Raw genomic sequence first — 20,421 nt, 5'->3', positions numbered from 1 at the left:
CAGAAAGGAAGGGGAGAGGCCACCTTTCATTCCCAGATGCCAGAGATGCTGGGCAGCCCTTGTGTTCACCATAAAATTGAATCATGACAGTCCAGCAGCCTAACAAAGCACTTCTTTTCAAATGGCCTTGTGCAAAGGCAGTTTGAGCTTCAACTCTCTTTTTTTGTTTCCTTTTTAAGCACAATATACAAAAGAAACTTGCCTCTATCAGCACGGGAAAATTGGATTTGATTCTTATGAAGCAAATCCATCCTGCAACATGCATTAGTAATGACATGCTCTTCTTAAACACAGCAGTGTTTGGGAGTCTGTTACCTGGGGTTACACTTAATCACTTCATCCTCATTCTGGCAGCTTTGCCTGAAACTGGGAGATAAAAAATGAGTGTGCAATGTGAGAGTTGGATCAGGTTGCTATTAGACTAGGGCTAAAATATTGCAAAAAGCAGCATTGCACTAAGAGCAGGCTGGTAACAACATCATTATCTGTGTCTGCTGCCTGCCCAGCACGGAAGGGACTGAAATTAGGGCCTGTTTTCCTGTCATTTCAAAGGGTTTCTTCATCAGCAGCTCAGAGATGTCTGCAGTGACATCAAACCCCCAGAGCAAAGCCACTCCTGCTCCTGCCTCACAGCCACTGAGACTGAATAATAGTAATTAAATGTTAATAAAGTGGGAAGAGCTACCCAGTTCAGTGAGTTATTATCTTTGTGTAACATTCTCTTTGCCCTATTCTGTGCCCCAGAGAATGAGGCCTCTGCTCCTGGGCAGCTCACTGGGTTACTCCTCTGCCAGAGCAGAAGTTTCCACCCCAGGATGGTGTGAAGGAGCAGGAGCCTCAAGCTCTGACACTCCTCCACCACCACCACCCACTTCCCAAGTGCTGCCCCACAAACACATCAGATTCTCCCACCTTCTGAACAAAGGTATCTTCTTTTTACTTCCATTTAAAGTGCACCCTAAGTCTGAAACACTGACTTTAAATCCCAAGCCTTCCTTTTCCTTGCAGCAGGTTCTGCAAATGTCCCCTGGAAAATCCAGCCTGAACACAAAGAAATGTGGCTGAGGAATTAAAGAGCAGCTCTTGACTACTGAAACTTCCTTTTGGGGCAGGGTAGAAAGCACATTTTCCCAGAGCAAGCCTTCTTAGGCTGAATGGACTTCATTAATTCACTTCAACAATCAGCTTACACAGAGCTGAAACTGCAGCTGGGAGTTAAAACAAATGAGGAAAACAAATGCAAGCTGATCCTCATGAGCAACGAGGCTGGAGAAGGGACTGGAGCACAAGTGCTGTGGGGAGAGGCTGAGGGAGCTGGGGGTGTTCAGCCTGGAGAAGAGGAGGCTCAGAGGTGACCTCAGCACTGTCTGGAACTGCCTGAAGGGAAGTTCTGGGCAGGTGGGGTTGGTCTCTTCTCCCAGGCAACCAGCAGTAGGACAAGGGGGTACAACTGAAGCTCTGCCAGGCGAGGTTTAGGTTGGATATCAGAAAGAAATTCTTTCCAGAGAGAGTGCTCAGGCATTGGAATGGGCTGCCCAGGGAGGGGGTGGATTGTCCTACCCTGGAGGTGTTTAAGATGAGCTTGGCCATGGCACTCAGTGCCATGATCTGGTGATCCCAGTGGGGTTGGATCAAGGGTTGGACTTGGTGATCTCAGAGGTCTCTTCCAACCCAACTGAGAAGAGAAGAGCAACGAGGCTGGAGAAGGGACTGGAGCACAAGTGCTGTGGGGAGAGGCTGAGGGAGCTGGGGGTGTTCAGCCTGGAGAAGAGGAGGCTCAGAGGTGACCTCAGCACTGTCTGGAACTGCCTGAAGGGAAGTTCTGGCCAGCTGGGGGTTGGTCTCTTCTCCCAGGCACTCAGCAATAGGACAAGGGGGCACGATGGGCTCAAGCTCTGCCAGGGGAAATTGAAGTTGGAGAGCAGGAAAAAAATATTCTTTGCAGAGAGAGTGCTCAGGCATTGGAATGGGCTGCCCAGAGAGGGGGTGGATTCCCCATCCCTGGAGGTTTTTCAACTGAGCTTGGCCATGGCACTGAGTGCCATGATCTGGTAAAGGGACTGGAGTTGGACCAAGGGTTGGACTTGATGATCTCGGAGGTCTTTTCCAACCCAATCCATTCTATGATTCTCTTTAGTTCAGAAAACAGCAAACACTGGGAAAGCAATACTAAGTACCTGAATATACAAAGAGCTTTATATTTTTACATAACAACAAAGTGAACTTTGCTTTAAATATAACAAGCAACAGATCTCAGCTTTCCACTTGGGTTTTTCCTGAGGTTTTCCACAAAGCTGCACTCTGCCAGTTAAAGCTGTTGGTCAGGAATTTGGGCTGAAAGACTTGTTTTTAAACACCCCACAGCCAGGAGCCTGTGGAAAAGGTGACTGAGGAAAAATATCACAGGGGAAAGAAGTTAAACCTTCAGCAACACGAGGATGATGGAGAAAGAGCTTTTCACTCTCCTGACACAGGTGCTGGAGAGTGACAGGATGGTGTTCAGGGTCAGGCTGAAAGATAAACCAGCAGCACAAATCCAGCAATGCTCACAGCTCTGCCAGCTCCAGAACCCCAAAGAGGGGCAGCATAGGGCACTGGGAGGGACTGGGATGGGGCTGGGAGGGACTGGAAGGTTCTGGGATGGGTCTGGGAGGGACTGCGAGGTGCTGGGATGGGACTGGGAGGGACTGGGTGGGACTGGGATGGGACTGAGGAGGGACTGAGGAGGACTGGGAGGGACTGGGAGGGACTGGGAGGGACTGGGAGGGACTGGGAGGGACTGGGATGGAACTGGGAGGGACTGGAACGGGACTGGGTAGAACTAGGAGGCGCTGGGATGGGACTGGGAGGCGCTGGGATGGGACTGGGAGGCGCTGGGATGGGACTGGGAGGCGCTGGGATGGGACTGGGAGGCGCTGGGATGGGACTGGGAGGCGCTGGGATGGGACTGGGATGGGACTTGGAGGCGCTGAAATGGGATTGGGAGGCATTGGGATGGGACTGAGAGGTGCTGGGAGGCACTGGGATGGGATGGGGATGGGACTGGGGAGGGACTGAGTAGGACTGGGAGTGCTGGGATGGGACTGGGGAGGGACTGAGTAGGACTGGGAGTGCTGGGATGGGACTGGGGAGGGACTGGGACGGGACTGGGTAGAACTGGGAGGCGCTGGGATGGGATTGGGAGGCGCTGGGAGGGACTGGAAAGTGCTGAGATGGGACCGGAAGGGACTGGAAGGTGCTGGGATGGGACGAGGATGGGACTGTGAGGCATGGGAATGGGACTGGGATGGGACTGGGAGGCGCGGGGATGGGACTGGGAGGCGCGGGGATGGGACTGGGAGGCGCGGGGATGGGACGGGGATGGGACTGGGATGGGACGGGGATGGGACTGTGAGGCACGGGAATGGGACTGGGATGGGACTGAAGGTGCTGGGAAGGCACTGGGACGGCACTGGGACGGCACTGGTTATTTGCTGCCTGTGCAGAGTTAACTTTCCCTGAGCTGGAGGTGCCAAACACCGAGCAAGGCGTTCCCTTTGCATTCCCTCTGAGGAAACACTGGGTGGAACTTGAGGGCAATTAACGCATCCCTGAAAACCCAGCAAGCCCCCCCAGCAGGAAACCTCAGCAGGAAACCCCCCAGCACCAGCAAACAAGAGAAAGGCTCTCATTAAGTCCTTGTGAATCTTCACAGACAGATCTCCCCCAATTCATCTCACTGATGCTGTTAAATACAATTTGCAAGTTCAACACCACCTGCAAACGGGATTTTTCCCACTGAAAGGCCTTTTGGGAAGTCACAGAGGGGACTTCACCCACAGGAAGAAGCTCCCTCAGGAGATGTCACTGGCTGAAGGAACACCACTATTTCATAGAATCATAGAATCATAGAATCGATTGGGTTGGAAAAGACCTCCGAGATCATCAAGTCCAACCCTTGGTCCAACTCCAGTCCCTTTACCAGATCATGGCACTCAGTGCCACGGCCAATCTGTGTTTAAAAATCTCTAGGGATGGTGAATCCACCCCCTCTCTGGGCAGCCCATTCCAATCCCTGAGCACTCTCTCTGTAAAGAATTTTTTTCTGATCTCCAACTTCAATTTCCCCTGGCAGAGCTTAAGCCCATCGTGCCCCCTTGTCCGAATCCTGACTGCCTGGGAGAAGAGACCAACCCCCACCTGGCTATAACTTCCCTTCAGGCAGTTCCAGACAGTGCTGAGGTCACCTCTGAGTCTCCTCTTCTCCAGGCTGAACAACCCCAGCTCCCTCAGCCTCTCCCCACAGCACTTGTGCTCCAGTCCCTTCTCCAGCCTTGTAGCTCTTCTCTGGACTCGCTCCAGCACCTCAATATCCTTTCTGAACTGAGGGGCCCAGAACTGAACACAACACTCAAGGTGTGGCCTCCCCAAGGCAGAGTCCAGGGGAAGGGTCACTGCCCTGGGCCTGCTGGCCACGCTAGTTTGGATCCAGGCCAGGATCCCCTTGGCCTTCTTGGCCACCTGGGCACACTGGTGGCTCCTGTTGAGCTTCCTGTCCCTCAGTCCCCCCAGGTCCCTCTGCCTGGCTGCTCTCCAGCCACTCTGTGCCCAGCCTGGAGCGCTGCAGGGCTTGGGGTGGCCAAAGGGCAGGACCTGCACTTGGCCTTGTTGAACTCCATCCCATTGCAATCAGCCCGTCTCTCCAGTCTCTCCAGATCCCTCTGCAGAGCCCTCCTGCCTTCCAGCAGGTCGACACTCCCTCCCAACTTGGTGTCATCAGCAAATTTGCTGCTGATGGACTCAATTCCCTCATCTAAATCATCAATAAAGATGTTAAACAGGACTGGACCCAACACAGACCCCAGAGGAACACCACTGGTGACCAGCTGGACACAGCTCCATTCACCAGCACTCTCTGGGCCCGACCCTCCAGCCAGCTCCTAATCCAGGAGAGGGTACACTTGTCCAGGCCATGGGCTACCAGCTTTTCCAGGAGTATATTATGGGAGACAGTGTCAAAGGCCTTGCTGAAGTCCAGATAGACACATCCACAGCCTTCCCCTCATCCACCAGGTGGGTCACCTGATCGTAAAAAGAGATCAGGTTGGTCAGACAGGACCTGCCCCTCCTAAACCAATGCTGAATCCATACTAAAAAAAAGACATTTATTGTTCCCAGGACTCACCTGCTTACCCTTGGTCTCTGAACAGCAGCAACAATTACATCTCAACCACCTGCCTGCTTGTTCTATCATTTACCTACAAAAAACCCCTACACTTTTCTCATAGGTGGGATATAAAGATGATTGGGGAAATAATTAAAAGATGACACTCTCCTTAATGGGGAAAAAAAAAGCAACACCACGTATCTCAGAGCAGAAAACAAGTGAACTCTGCTCCTGAGAACACCCTTCTGAAGGAAATCTGCCCATCTCAGGGGAAAAAAAACTAAATAAACTCCCACCAAAACCAGCAGCCACTTGGCTATTAAATAGCCAGGAAGGTTCACTTGAGTTACCTGAGGGCTGATTCCAAAGGAAAGATGCAGGAAAGATGCACAAGGCAGATTCTTGAAGGCAAAGGAAAATTAGTGGCAGTGGGCAAAGGGAAATGGGAAAGGTGGGAATAGAACAGCACAACTGGAGGAGACTGAAAGGGATCTTTAATACTAACAAATCTAACTTTAATGAGAAAATAAAAGGACTTTAATCTCAGCACAGAATAGCAGGGTGTATTTATGAAATAAAGATTTAACGTAGCAGTAATGGCAAATCTCAGCATTACTGGAACATACAGTTTGATGCTACTTTAGTTGGAATAAAAGCAACCACTGAGGAGGGAAAACCAAAAGGTTCCACTCTCATGAACTGCAGCTGCCCAAGAGCACAAACACTGAAATAAAACAACCCTGGATCAAATGCTCAGTAGAGTCACAAAGCTTTGGAAGGGACCTGCTGTGACTTCCCAGCCAAGACTCCATCCCCTAACACAGGTATGTCAGACATCACTTGGGCTCATGAATGAGGTGTGTTTGTGGTGGTTTACTGTCACCTGCCCACAGAAGTTGTGCCATTTTATTTTCATTTCATTTAGTTACAGCAATGCTCCCACAGGTCGATTTAGTTTTATCCCTGTGGGCAGGACTGGGAGTCGCCTTCAGAGTGATGGCCCTGCCAGTGGCCAGGGCTGTTTCAATAACCAGCACCCAGCCATGGACAAACACATTCCAAATTATTTAGAAAAAGGCACTCAGTGCTTCAGACAGAGGCACTGGGGTTGGAATGAGCCTCTGAGATCATCAAACCCACCCTGCGCCCGATGCCCACCTTGTTCCCCAGCCCAGAGCACTCAGTGCCACAGCCAGTCATTCCTTGGACACTTCCAGGGCTGGGCACTCCAAACCTCCCTGGGCAGCCCCTGCCAGTGCTTGACCACCCTTCCCAGGCAGCAATTCCTTCTGATGCCCAAACTAAACCTCCCCTGGCTCAGTCTGAGGCCGTGCCCTCCCCTCCTGTCCCTGTCCCTGTCCCTGGAGCAGAGCCTGACCCCCTGTCCTGGCAGGGATTGCAGAGCCAGAAGGTCCCCCCTGAGCCTCCTTTTCTCCAGGCTGCGCCCCCCCAGCTCCCTCAGCTGCTGCTCCAGCCCCTTCCCAGCTCCATTGCCTGCCCTGGGCACACTCCAGCCCCTCAATGCCCTCCTGAACTGAGGGTCCAGAGGCCTCAGCCATGCCCAGCACAGGGACTGGCACTGCCCTGGGGCTGTCACACCCCATGGATGGCACAGCCATCAGCCTCTTGCCCACCTGGGCACACCTGGGCTTGGTATCTTTTTCTTTTATTAGGAATTACTCTGCAAGGCCATCAACTAACTTCATCAAGGCCCAAGGAGTTTGGAGAGGATCACCATCCTTAGCTGACCAGCCTGCTCAGCCCCACTGGTGCTGCTGCCATGCCATGCCCTGCAGCTTTTCAGGCCTCTGGAGCAGCAGCTCTCTTTGCCTGTGTTCCCACTCTGCCCTTTCCCAAGCAGCGTGCTGAAATCAATATACTGCTTAATTTAATTACAGCCACTCAACACCCCGTAAGTGGCAGGGAATTCTAAAGCACCGCATTAGTTTCATGCTGGTGCTTCTGCTCCCAGATCTCGGGAGCACTCAGTGCAAATATGGGAGTTATCCACTTGGAAGAAGGACAAAGGCAGAGCTGGAAGAGGAATAATGTGCCTGAAGCCTCTGCCATGGAGCCCTTTGTGCCCCACGAGGCGTTTGCAGGGAGTGTTAGCATTCATTCCCACATGGAGCTGCTGGTGCTGCTGCCATTCCGGGGGGAAAAAGGGAAAGAAACCAATTCATCAGGCACAGCTCATTAAATGCGCTTCAGCCTGTGCTCAGCTCTCACAGCTGAGGGCTCCAGTCCCATTGGAATGCTGCAACCAAGGTACAGAGGAACTCCAAGCAAACCCCCTTCCCCTGGGAGGAGGAAAGCAGGAGCCTCCGGGATATTTCAGTCTGGATAGTCTCAGGTAGGAATTAGTCATGGAGCCATTTCGCTGGAGCTCAGCACAACTGTGAATCAACACATTTGGAATCTCTCATTAATTCAGCTCTTCCAGTATCCAAACACAACTCTGAATAGATGAAGGAGAGGAGGAAAACACAAGGCTTCCCCAAACACTTCAGCCTTTAAAGTACCCAGAGTGTGCAGTTCAGCTGCCTGCACAGCTCCCACTCTCAGGAAAACGCCACCCTGGGATTTTCCTGCCTGTGAATGTGATCCCTGCTCTGTCCAGGTGGGGTTTGGGAGCAGTTTCGGTCCCTGCCTTCCCCCCGGTGTGCTGAGCCCTTCTTGCTGGCTGTTCTTGCTGGCTATTCTCCATTTCCTCTCCCCTGCTCCCCTTCTGTCCAGCACTGGAGGGAGAAGGAGAGCAGGTATTCCAAGAGGCCAAACAACCAACAGTGACAAACAGGATGCTCCCAAACGGAACGCAGGTGTAAAGTCACAGCAGTGAGGAATGCAGATTTGGGAGTTTTTTCCCTCCCCATCAGGCCAGCCTTCAGTCTCAGAGGTCAGGTTTCTTCCAAGGCCGGGACACAAATGTTGCAAGAGCCTCAAACATTTATGAAAGAGAAAAGAGACCAAAAATACCCCTGTTTTGTGAAATTTTCCAATACTGCTTTGCAAAGTGCTGTTTGCTCGGCAGGGCCACTGAACAGCATAAAGTGCTAAAGCCACTTTGTTCTAGGACAAATTGTCAGGTAATTATAGAAACGAGTGTACCATGAGTTAAAGTCATACCTTAAACTAAGCCAGACATTTCAACAGGATGAAATGATAAAGATCCAAGAGTTTTAGGAGTTAGAGCCAAGGGTTTGCAAGTCTGACGGGTCATGTCACTGAACAAAGAAAAGGCAAAAGTCCAACAGTGATGAAGACGCTTCAAGACCACCCCAGGGATGAAGTCAGGAGAGCACCACCCAAATCCGAAGCCAAAAGAAAAGCTCCGCCCAAGATTTCACCCAGTTATTAATATGGAAATTGCAGGTGTTAACCATGGACTTAAGACTATAAAATAGCTTATTTCCCACAAACAATTAGGCAAGTTTTTGCCCAGTACGAACTGCCTTGCCCCCAACGTTGTCACTAAATACCCTGCTGCTAACAGATACAAAAGTTTCTTTTAGCAGCTATTTTTGCTGCGTTTTCCCTTGTCGTTGATCACTCCACAGCCCTCGGCCCCTGGGGAGCCCAACTGGGTGTTCCCTCCCAGAGCTGGGCACAGACGGATCCACCCCTGCAATCCCTCCTGAGCACCGGCCTGCACAAGGGAACAGGAATCACACGGAGCCTCCAGCAGTTTCAATCCCAGTGCTGGTGGGATAAACCAGGATTCAGAAAGCAACAACCCATCTCAGCAACGCTGAGCACAACAACAGAGCCACCCCTGCAATCCCTCCTGAGCACCGGCCTGCCCAAGGGAACAGGAATCACATGGAGCCTCCAGCAGTTTCAATCCCAGTGCTGGTGGGATAAACCAGGATTCAGAAAGCAACAACCCATCTCAGCAACGCTGAGCAGACCAACACACACACGGACTGAAGTTTATTTCCTCAACTTCCCTCCTAATGCCATCACACAGAGCATGATTTCAAAGCAATCCTGACCCAGGCCAGGGGCTGCCTCCACTGAAGTCACTCCCCAAAGCCTCCCACAGGCTACACCAAACTTCAGAAGTGTATCCTCTGCATTACAAACACTGCAGTGAGCACAGCTGACTGCACACATCCCCAGAGAAACAGCTCTCACAGGTTATTGGAACTTTGCAAATCAAAAGGAGCCCAACTGGGTGTTCCCTCCCGGAGCTGGGCACGGACGGATCCACCCCTGCAATCCCTCCTGAGCACCGGCCTGCCCAAGGGAACAGGAATCACATGGAGCCTCCAGCAGTTTCAATCCCAGTGCTGGTGGGATAAACCAGGATTCAGAAAGCAACAACCCATCTCAGCAACGCTGAGCAGACCAACAGAGCCACCCCTGCAATCCCTCCTGAGCACCGGCCTGCCCAAGGGAACAGCCTTTCTTCTCCAGGCAGGATTCACACGGAGTTGAAATCCCAATGTGGTGGGATAAACCAGGATTCAGAAAGCAACCACCCATCTCAGCAACGCTGAGCACAACAGAGCCACCCCTGCAATCCCTCCTGAGCACCGGCCTGCCCAAGGGAACAGCCTTCCTTCTCCAGGCAGGATTCACACGGAGCCTCCAGCAGTTTCAATCCCAATGCTGGTGGGATAAACCAGGATTCAGAAAGCAACCACCAATCTCAGCAACACACAGGGACTGAAGTTTATTTCCTCAACTTCCCTCCTAATGCCATCACACAGAGCATGATTTCAAAGCAATCCTGACCCAGGCCAGGGGCTGCCTCCACTGAAGTCACTCCCCAAAGCCTCCCACAGGCTACACCAAACTTCAGAAGTGTATCCTCTGCATTACAAACACTGCAGTGAGCACAGCTGACTGCACACATCCCCAGAGAAACAGCTCTCACAGGTTACTGGAACTTTGCAAATCAAAAGGGAGGTAAAAGAATGGAAAGGGGCAGAGGAACCCAAATGGAGCCTGTTGTCACAAACCTCACTATGGACACGAGCCGTGGGACTCTGTAAATCAGACAGACAGGCATTGAGGCACACAGAGAGGCTCCAGAAGGAACACAGGCTGCTCAATTCCACAGGGAGCTTGTCCTGGCCTGCTGCTGCACCCCTGAACATGTGCCTGCCCAGCCTCCACTGCTCCAGAGCAGGTGGGATCACATCACCAGAACACTTCCTACTGCGTGCCTGTCACATGAAAGGGAGGAGGGAGACAGAAATGCAAAGGTTTCTAGTCTTAACTGTATTAATTAGAAGTCATTAGCTGTAAGCACTTCCAGACAATCAGATCCTCATGTCCCCAACACTGTCTATCGACTTAACGAACAGCACACAGGTTGGAAGGGGTTCTGACCTCGGATAGGAAGCCACACTTCAGCCAGGGAGAAATTATTAGCAATAAGCACCTCCAGACAATCAGATCCTTGTGTTTCCCAGCACTGTCTGTCAACTACCAGACAGCACACAGGTTGGAAGGGGTTCTGACCTCGGATAGGAAGCCACACTTCAGCCAGGGAGAAATTATTAGCAATAAGCACCTCCAGACAATCAGATCCTTGTGTTTCCCAGCACTGTCTGTCAGCACACAGGTTGGAAGGGGTTCTGACCTCTGCTATTGAGGCAACACTTGATGGCTCCCAAAATAACATTTATTAATACAGGTCAGTGACAATGACTATGTGGGTCACTCAGTCAGTGATAACATCGAGCTGCAGGATGGTACAAAATACCCCAAAGACACCAGCACAACACACATTTCAAGGGCCACCCCAGCAGTGTCCCACTCCCGTGACAAACTGAACTAACAGAGGATCACTGAACAGAAACACAACAGTTCAACACCACCTGTAAACACACTCAATAACCCAAAAGAAAAGCAACAGGAAAAATAGAACCACTTCCCATTAACACACATACACCCAGTGAGCTGTAGCAAATTATAATTAATAAGGTATAAGAAAATAAAGTAAGAATTTAGTTGCTTTCCCTGCAGTGTTGATGGAATGGGGAAGACAGGGAAGCTCGTAGGTTGCCCTCCCAGAGGTGGAAGTTTTTCTCCCCCAGTTGCAGTTAAACTGCACTTCTTTTTATATCTTTTTTTTTTCTCCTTCAGGTGTTTGTGTGACTAAAGTCAATCTATTGGGGGGGTGATGCAGGTGCCTGAGGGGGGTGGGCCCTTGAGCAGTCATAGAAGGTATCACAAAGGAAGGCCTTGCTATTTTTTAGCACTCCACCCTTTGTTAATCTTATCAGTTTGCTTTGCTTTTGTCTTCTGCTGGGAGCCCCTCCAGGGGGCTGAGGCGTCTCCCTCAACCCATCAGGGTTATCAGCTCATCACCCCCCAGTGCCCATCACAGACTGGCACCAGGGCAAAGGGCTGTCCTGGGAGAGGTCAGAGAACCATCACCCCACTAACAGCACTCCCAGTCCGCTGAGACAGAGCATTTCCAGTTCAGTTCAGTTGTGTTCCAGTGCATGGTGTCTGTCAGGAGCAGTTCACTCCCATCCAGGTGTGCACCTACATAAACCTTCCACTTTAAGCCCTTTTCCAATGGTACCACAAAGCATTCCCAAGCAGGGTTTGCACTCCTGCAAAGACAGGCGTGTGGCACAGCCACACAACACTTGGGTTTGCACACAGCAAGCAAAAAGCTTCTGTTCTTCAGAGTCAAGCACTTCAAAGCTGGAAAATGAAGGTTTAAGAACACACACACACAGCAGAAACAGATTAATGAGAGGTGGGTCATGTACCACACAGACATTTGCCTCTACACCTTGGGGTACCCAAACACCTGCTCCTTGGGGGGCAATTCCTTCATCCTCCTGCAACCACAGATGTTCTTTGCTGTCATTTTTCCAGTCCCTGTGAGTTCTCCATCTCCATGGGAAGTGACACTGGGTGCTGCTAACAACCCTCAGAGCACAGCACTGGCTGGCTGGTACTCCAGGGTGTGATGCTGCCCAAGACAGGCCTGAGGGGCACTTTAACAAGGCCCTGAAGCTTTTCCAGAATCACAAGGAATAACATACTTTCAGCTCCCTTTCCTGGCAACAAAGGAACAATAGGATTTCCAGTCACTACAGGCTCAGTGCAAGTACCACAAAGCACTTTTGATGTGAACTCCTGTGACCAGCTCCCCAAAACATCAAGAAAGCTCTTTCACAGTATAAAATGACAACATCTTTAATTAAGGTCACCCTGATGCTTACACTCTATTTCCAACATACAAAACTGCATTTGGCTTGTAATTTCCCAGGGCTCTGCTCAGTCACACCTGGAACACTGGGCTCCCCAGCACAGGAGTCATGGATCCAGTGAAGGGCTGCAGAGAGGACTAAAGGGGCTGGAGCACCTCTGCTGTGCAGAGAGGCTGAGTGGGGTGGTTTTAGCCAGGCCTCAAATCAGCAGGCTCAGAGACTCGACGTAGATTAGGAGAGACAGGGATCACCTGACCAAGTAACCAAAGGGATATTTCATACCAGATGCCACAAACCTGAGACATGAGTACAGGAGTGGGAGGTGTTCCCTCAGTTCCATCATGGCCAAAGCAGAGGCAGGACATGCAGCTGCTGTCCTGCTGTCTGGGCCCTGCTGCTGCTGCCACTACTTGTATTTTGTGTGAGTTTCAGGAAAGTAGAAACATTTTGTTGTTATACTTTCTGTTTCTTGCTGGGTGTTTTTGGGGTGCTTGTGGATCCGGAGTGATGGAATCTGTTTTTGGTGGCAGGTAGAAAATTGTTATATGTAACTTGTGTGTGTTACATTGTAGTTTACTCTTAATTTCTCTTTTCTATATAAATATATATATATATATATATATATATATATATATATATATATATATATATATAGTTGGTTTAAGCATAAACTGGTTTGAGTTTCTAGGGGTTTTTTCCTTCTCCCTTTTCCCTTCCCTTCCCTTCTCCCTTTTCTCAGCTGGAGGGAGGGAAGCTGACTCTGTGTTGGGCAGTTGGCATTTTGCCAGTGTCAGAGACTGAAGCAGTTAATGATTTATGCATTCTAAGAGACTTTGCAGGCTTTTGACTTTTGCATTATACCCCTGATGGGCAGTTGGGCCCATCCCTCTAAAAGTGTCAAGCCTTCAAGAGGCAAGAAGAGCCATCACCTTGCCCTCCACGTGAACCCTTCGCCCATCATGAAAGGAGGAGGAATACTGGGGGTTCACAGCCCGGCTGGTGACATCACTTCATGGAAAACAACCCCCTGCCTTGGGGGAGGTGCAAAAGGCATGCTGAGGGTATTTATATGGACTGGGGACTTTGGGAATTTGGGGTTCTGTTCCTGGCCCCCACTGCCTGCAGATGGAGACCGTGGCCTGCAGGGCTGTTGAGATGCAATGCTGGATCCCTGGCTGGTGAATAAGTGAACGTTTCCATCCTCATCTCTTCTTTTTTCTTGCTGTCCTGGACTCTTCTCCTGTCTTTCTTCCCCCTATGCATCTTTCTCCCTTCCCACTAAGGTTATTTTCTATGCCACATTATGCAGAATTGTTAAAATAAACACTGATTATCTAGTGTTGTTTCACTTTAATCCACCCCAAGGGAATTATTGATAACAATCTGGGTTACCCCCATCCCCTCTCCCAGGAGCGGGTTGTAACAGCCAGCTCAGCCCAAGCCACTGAGGCAGCTGGAGCTGCTCAGCCTGGGCACAGCTGGCTCAGGGGCATCTCAGCAACATCTCTAAGGATCAGAAGGGGTGTGCAAAGGGAATGGAGACAGGCACTTCCCACTGGAGTCCAGCGACAGGACTGGCAGCAATGGACACAACCTGAAACATGGGAGGGTCTGTGTGAACAGCAGGAAACAGCCCTGCACTGTGAGGGTGAGCAAGCACTGGCACAGCCTGCCCACAGAGGGAGGTGGCACCGTCTCTGTCCTCAGAGATGTTCAAAAGCTTCAGGATGTGGTGCTGAACAATCAGCTTGGGCAGGGGGTGGGACCAGAGGCCCTCCCACCAACCTCAGCCACCCCGTGAGTCACAGCACAGTTTCAAACACAACCAACCCACGGCTCTAACAGACTGTGCAGCAGTTTTGCATCTTACACCCAGACAGCTATTTTGGTGAGCTGCACACTGGCTTCTAATGAAACTCCAGAACACGTAAGCCACATCAGTGTTAAATTAACCTAACTCTGCAATTAAGCAAGTGCAAATACAAACCCAACAGCAGACAGCATTCAATGACTCCTCAGAAGAAACCAGGCCAGAGAATACTAAATTTGGAAACTCAGTGCAAACATTGCAGGACTTCTGACCCCTGCAATTCTAATTTAGCCCCTCTGTAAGGATATATGATGATAGCCCTTAGTTACATGTAATGTGGTTATTTTCCCTCCTCAGGGGACTAAAGTCTCAGTTAACATTCAGGCCAGACCTGGCTCCACACAGACCCAGAGCCATGGGACAAGGAGGGCTGTCCACAACACCAAGTTCACAGCTGAAAGGACAGAAAGGATTGTCCTCGCTGCTTAAGCACCTTTATTCCTGCCATGAATGCTGCAAAAGAACTGCCTGCAATGCCAGGAGTGCAGCTTAAGGCAAGTTTTCACAGGCAGCCATTGATTTGGGGCCTTGTAACCAGAGGGCAGAACCCGAGGCCTCCTGTGAGGCTGAGCTGCAGAACTGCTGGGAACTCACTGAGAAGGTCCAACAGATACACCAGGAATGCAGTAAGTGCCAAATAACACTGTGTACTTTAAACAGACCAGACCCAAGCCCTAATTATGAAAGCTACCTAATAATGGGTATTTTCTACCTTATTCTCTAAGCCTTCAAAGCAGGGAGACATGGCCTTTGCATGCCAGGATACTGGGAAAAGGAGAACAATGGAGCATTTCATCCTGGGGCAAACAACACACTCTGATTTCGTGGGAAAATTGGAATGGAAGCCACTAAATCAAGTCGAGGCTTTCTACTGAATAAACTCCTCACTAACTTGACCCCACCAGCTCTGTGTGTTTGGCATCCCAGGGCAGTCACTGGAAAGGGGGTTAAGATCAGGTGGGGTTACCACACCAGGAGTTAGTCACTCCAAAAGACTAATAATATTTACTTCAGCTCTGTGTGCAGGCACCAAAAAGATTCCCCACGTGAACCAGCACCAAAAAGCTACAGATGACTGTGCCAAAAGTTCACAGGCACCCCTAAAAAGGTTGTGGTGCTCTGCATGTCCCTGCCCAGCCAGCAATGCTTCTCCTCCTTGTCCCCACCTCTCCCTCAGCCTGTACCCCATCCCAGCTTTCCTCTGGCTCCTGCTGCCATCACTGGAGTTGTCTCAACCAAGTCCCCTCCACTAACTCCTGTCTCCTTCCACCTTATCCCACCCATGGCTGAATCCTGCGTGGTGCGAGTGGAATCTGACACATTCAACTATGTGAAAACCACAGATTATTTTTCCCAAAGGTCTATAGTCTGGCTGGCTGGGAACATTTTCCATGGGAAGGGTAAGAGATATTTCTGTCAGACACACCATCTGCCTGCCATATAGCAAGTCCTGCTTTCAGACCCTGAGAACTCTGCAGCGTTTCGAAATAAAACTGCACCTCACACAACAAGCCAAGCCAGTTTCCTCTAGTTTTTTTCTACCTAAAGTTCTGAAGATTTCCAAACAATTCCTCCTAAGGCAGACACATGGCCAGAATCCCACAGCCCAACGGTGGAAATCTGGTATTAAGCACACAGGAAAGGAGCAGGCAGTTTTCACTATAAATCACAGTATCTGTCCTTCCTCCACACCACAAAGAACAGCAGCAACAAATAATCTGCAGCAAGTCCCTAAAGATGTGCAGGGATGATATTAAGAAGCATGAACACACTACAGGCTGTAGTAACTCTGTGTAGTATTTGGGTTTATGAGCACCTCAGAAAGGCCTGAGAGTTTCTGTTCAGCCACAACAAGACAGGAGCAGAGACGGAGTTTGTTTAGAGATAAAAGGTGAAAGAATCCAGTTCCTATTAACAGCTTCACTGAACTTAACACTTGGCTTCACATTTTCCTATCCCCGTGACTGACTATCCCACCATCTGCTGAACCACAACTTTTCCCAGGGAAGTTCCAGAAGCTGAACCCCCTCCCTGCTCTTTGCAAGTTCACACAATCAACACGAGCCCCACACCCTGCACATGACTGAGGTAAATCCCAATCACATCCTGCAAAATGGAACACATCACACAGCTGGGTTTGCTTTCCTAAGTGTGAAGAACTGGAAAAAAACCTGTGCATCCCTTTGGAATTCCTTCTGCCAGAGGAATACATAAAGGTACTGGTGATTTGGTGTCTACACCTCACCTACAACAACAAGTATGTCTAAAGGGTACCCCTAAAATTAAACCACAGTGAGCTCCTGGAGGTTTAGGTTACAGCAGATTTCTAGAGATCTGAACCCCACTGACTGAAAAAAGTGTCATTTATGCCCACATTAGACTCCAATTTATCCAGGTCTCTGGCGTCACAGAAGCAAAACAGATCATTTGTGTCAGATACTTAAAATGACATAAACCAGCTCCAGACAGCTGAGCAATAAGTGCCTTCAGCCATGTCAGCAACAGACACCCCTAAGGGAGGTCACAGGCTGAAATTTAACTTAAAAAATAGTAACAGCACATATTCCCTCCTCAGCTGCTACTTTATGATGCATAATTACTGTAGTGGGCCAAGGAAGCCTGAGCTAACACAGATGTCAGGCCCTGGGCTGGGGATGGCCCAAACCTTACCAGTCAGTACTTCCAAGATTAACTACTTGTTTAGAATCCCAGCTAACGAGCAAGCCTGACATTTCATTCCTCTGTCTGTAAGGGAGCATCTGGCAGCAAGCAGATGCTTGTGTAAGAAGGAGGACAGCAGGATGCTGATCACCAGGGCAAGCCACCAGGGAAAAGTGGTCACAGTGCTGCTCACTCCCCAGCCCCCTGACCCCGGGCCAGCTACGTGCTCATTAAGTGGATATATTTTTATTTTCTCCATTTGATGCACAGAAACTCTTGCACTGTTGGTTTTCCAGCTTGCAGAGATACAGGGCACTTGGGAAAAACAAATCACTGGGGACACCAACAGATTTGTTTTGAGACTCCAGCCTCCAACTCTAAACAAGAGCCTAAGCAAGCCAAAGCCTATGGAAAACAAATCTTTGTTTAAGTCAGGCTCTCCAAGCACAGAACTCCAGCAAAAGCCTTCCACAGCAGGCCAGATGGGGGACTTCAGGAACTGCCTCCAAGTCCTTGCACAGCAATTGTCAGCCTGCCTAGAAATTAAGATTCCTTTCACACACGCACCCAATTATTGCCAGGTCTCCTCTCTGCCCTCTGCGTGTGGCTTGCCTGGCTAATTAAACCAGGGGCAGGAGCTCACCCATTCCAGGGCTCACCCTGCTCCCAGGGCACACCATCCCAGCTCGCTCAACCAAGGGAGCTCCTCACTCACCATCTGACCAGCACAGAGACTCCTGTCCGAGTCCTCCAACTCCTCCCTTCTCCCCAGGGCTCCCTGCTCCCCCAGTCCCAACAACCCACACAGATCCCTGGAATCACCCAACCCCACAGTCTCCCCATCCTCTCCTGAGCCCCCAGTCCTTCACCTTGCTCACAGCCAGTCCGACAGAACCCACAGCCATCCCTGGATTCACCAATCCCCATCAGATCCTGCAGCTCCCCATCCTCTCCTGAGCTCCCAGTCCTTCATCCCCGTTCACAGCCAGTCCTCCAAGACCCACACAGATCCCTGGATTCACCGAACCCCATCAGATCCTGCAGCTCCCCATCCTCTCCTGAGCCCCCAGTCCTTCATCCCAGCTCACAGCGGGTCCTATAGAACTTCCCATCCTCTCCTGAGCCACCCCCCGGGTTCTGCTTGACCCCCACCATTGCCTCCTGGAACCTCCACAACCATCTCTGGTCCTGCTGATCCCCATCATCCTCATCCTCTCCTGAGCCCCCAGTCCTTCATTCCCTCTCACAGCCAGTCCTATAGAACCCACACAGATCCCTGGATTCACCGACCCCCATCAGATCCTGCAGCTCCCCATCCTCTCCTGAGCCCCCAGTCCTTCATCCCCGCTCACAGCCGGTCCTATAGAACCCACAGCCATCCCTGGATTCACCGACCTCCATCAGATCCCACCATCCCCATCCTCTCCTGAGCCCCCAGTCCTTCATCCCTGCTCACAGACAATCCTACAGAACCTACACAGACCTCTGGATTCACCAAACCCGATCAGATCCCACCATCCCCATCCTCTCCTGAGCCCCCAGTCCTTCATCCCTGCTCACAGACAATCCTACAGAACCCACACAGACCCCTGGATTCACGTACCCCCATCAGAGCCCGCAGCTCCCCATCCTCTCCTGAACCCCCAGTACTTCATTCCCTCTCACAGCCAGTCCTGTAGAACTCCCCATGCTCTCCTGAGCCCCCAGTCCCTCATTCCTTCTCACAGCCAGTCCTACAGAACCCACATAGACCCCTGGATTCATCGACCCCCCTCAGATCCCACTATCCTCATCCTCTCCTGAGCCCCCCGTCCTTCATCCCCGCTCACAGCCCTCTCCATCCCCCCAAACCTGCCTCCCTCCCAACACCCCCACTGCCTCCCGGACCCACAGCCACCCTCCCCTTCTCCTGCTGACCCCCACCCCAGTCCCACGGCCTCCCATTCTCTTCCAGCCCCAGCACACTCCCACCGCACCCCCAGAGAGCCCCCGCCGAGCGCCCGGCCCTGCGCACTCACCGATGAGCTGCCGCACCTCCTCCTCGCTCAGGTAGATGCTGAGGCTGGGCCCGGGACCAGCGGGGGGCCAGTCGGGGGCGTGCGGGCCGGGCTGGCCGTGCACGGGCGGCAGAAGCGAAAGCAGCGGCAGGAGCAGCAGCAGCGGCGGAGGCGGCAGGCGGAGGAGATGGCGGCGCGGGCCCCGCACCCCGCGGCCCCGCCACGGCCCCGCCGCCTCTCGGGGCCGGCCCCGCCGCCCCCCGCCGGGCTCCCGGCGCCGCGGCCCCATCGCTCGGCGGGGACGGAGGGCCGGAGGGAGGCAGGGAGGGAGGCCGGGCCGGAGGGAGGGCCGGAGGGAGGCAGGGCCGGGGGCAGCGGGCGGCGCCCCCCGCCCCGCCGGACCCTCGCACGGCGCGGCCGCCGCCAGGCCCCGCCCCGCGCACGCGCCGCGCCCGCCGCGGAGGGGACGGGGGGGGATCCCCTCACGGCGCGGCCCTCCCGGCCCCTCCGCCCCTTCCCGCATCCCGCCCCTTCCCGCATCCCGCCCGGACCCGGCAGGAAGGGGAGGGGAGGAGGGAGAGAGCCGATGGCTCCTGCCAGTCACAGAGTCACAGAGGGGCAGGGGTGGGAGTGAGGCTCTGAGATCATCAAATCCACCCTGTGCCCGATGCCCAGCCCAGAGCACTGAGAGCCACGGCCAGTCCTGCCTTGGGCACCTACTGGAATGGGCACTCCAAACCTTCCTGGGCAGCCCCTTCCAATGCCTGACCACCCTTTCCATGGAGAAATTCCTCCTGCTGTGCCCCCTGTCCCTGCCCTGGCCCAGCCTGAGGCCGTGCCCTCCCCTCCTGTCCCTGTGCCCTGGAGCAGAGCCCAACCCCCTGTCCCGGCTCCCCCCTCCTGGCAGGGATTGCAGAGCCAGAAGGTCCCCCCTGAGCATCCTTTTCTCCAGGCTGAGCCCCCCCAGCTCCCTCAGCTGCTGCTCCAGCCCCTTCCCAGCTCCATTCCCTGCCCTGGACACGCTCCAGCCCCTCAATGCCCTCCTGAACTGAGGGTCCAGAGGCCTCAGCCATGCCCAGCATAGGGACTGGCACTGCCCTGGGGCTGTCACACCCCATGGACGGCACAGCCATCAGCCCCTTGCCCACCTGGGCACACCCGGGCTCATGTCCAGTCACTGTCACAGCACCCCAGGGCCTTTCCCAGGCTGTCCCATCCATCCACCCCAGTCTGTCCTATCCATCCACCCCAACCTGTCCTATCCATCCACCCCAACCTGTCCTGTCCATCCACCCCAACCTGTCCTGTCCATCCACCCCAACCTGTCCTGTCCATCCACCCCAGTCTGTCCTGCCCATCCACCCCAGTCTGTCCAATCCATCCACCCCAGTCTGTCCAATCCATCCACCCCAGTTTGTCCTGCCCATCCACCCCAATCTGTCCTGTCAATCCACCCCAGTCTGTCCTGCCCATCCACCCCAGTCTGTCCTGCCCATCCACCCCAATCTGTCCTGCCCATCCACCCCAGTCTGTCCTGCCCATCCACCCCAATCTGTCCTGCCCATC

The 20,421-nt window shown here is 52.4% G+C and overlaps 1 protein-coding gene across 2 annotated transcripts in view; it reads right to left on the bottom strand.

The window, feature by feature from the left end:
- RYK (receptor like tyrosine kinase) overlaps window positions 1-19,363 on the bottom strand; it is a 70,338-nt gene extending 50,975 nt beyond the window's left edge. For both annotated transcript variants that reach the window (XM_071566492.1, XM_071566494.1), the window contains exon 1: window positions 18,877-19,363. In XM_071566492.1, coding sequence (XP_071422593.1) covers window positions 18,877-19,144 — 268 coding nt within the window. In that variant the 5' untranslated portion in view covers window positions 19,145-19,363. The remainder of the gene's footprint in view (window positions 1-18,876) is intronic.
- Window positions 19,364-20,421: the final 1,058 nt, after the last annotated feature.

This window comes from Pithys albifrons, chromosome 11, assembly GCF_047495875.1.
Source record: "Pithys albifrons albifrons isolate INPA30051 chromosome 11, PitAlb_v1, whole genome shotgun sequence".
NCBI lineage: Eukaryota > Metazoa > Chordata > Aves > Passeriformes > Thamnophilidae > Pithys > Pithys albifrons.
The sequence above is the reverse complement of the archived record's forward strand: the minus strand, read 5'-3'. Positions and strand labels throughout refer to the sequence as shown.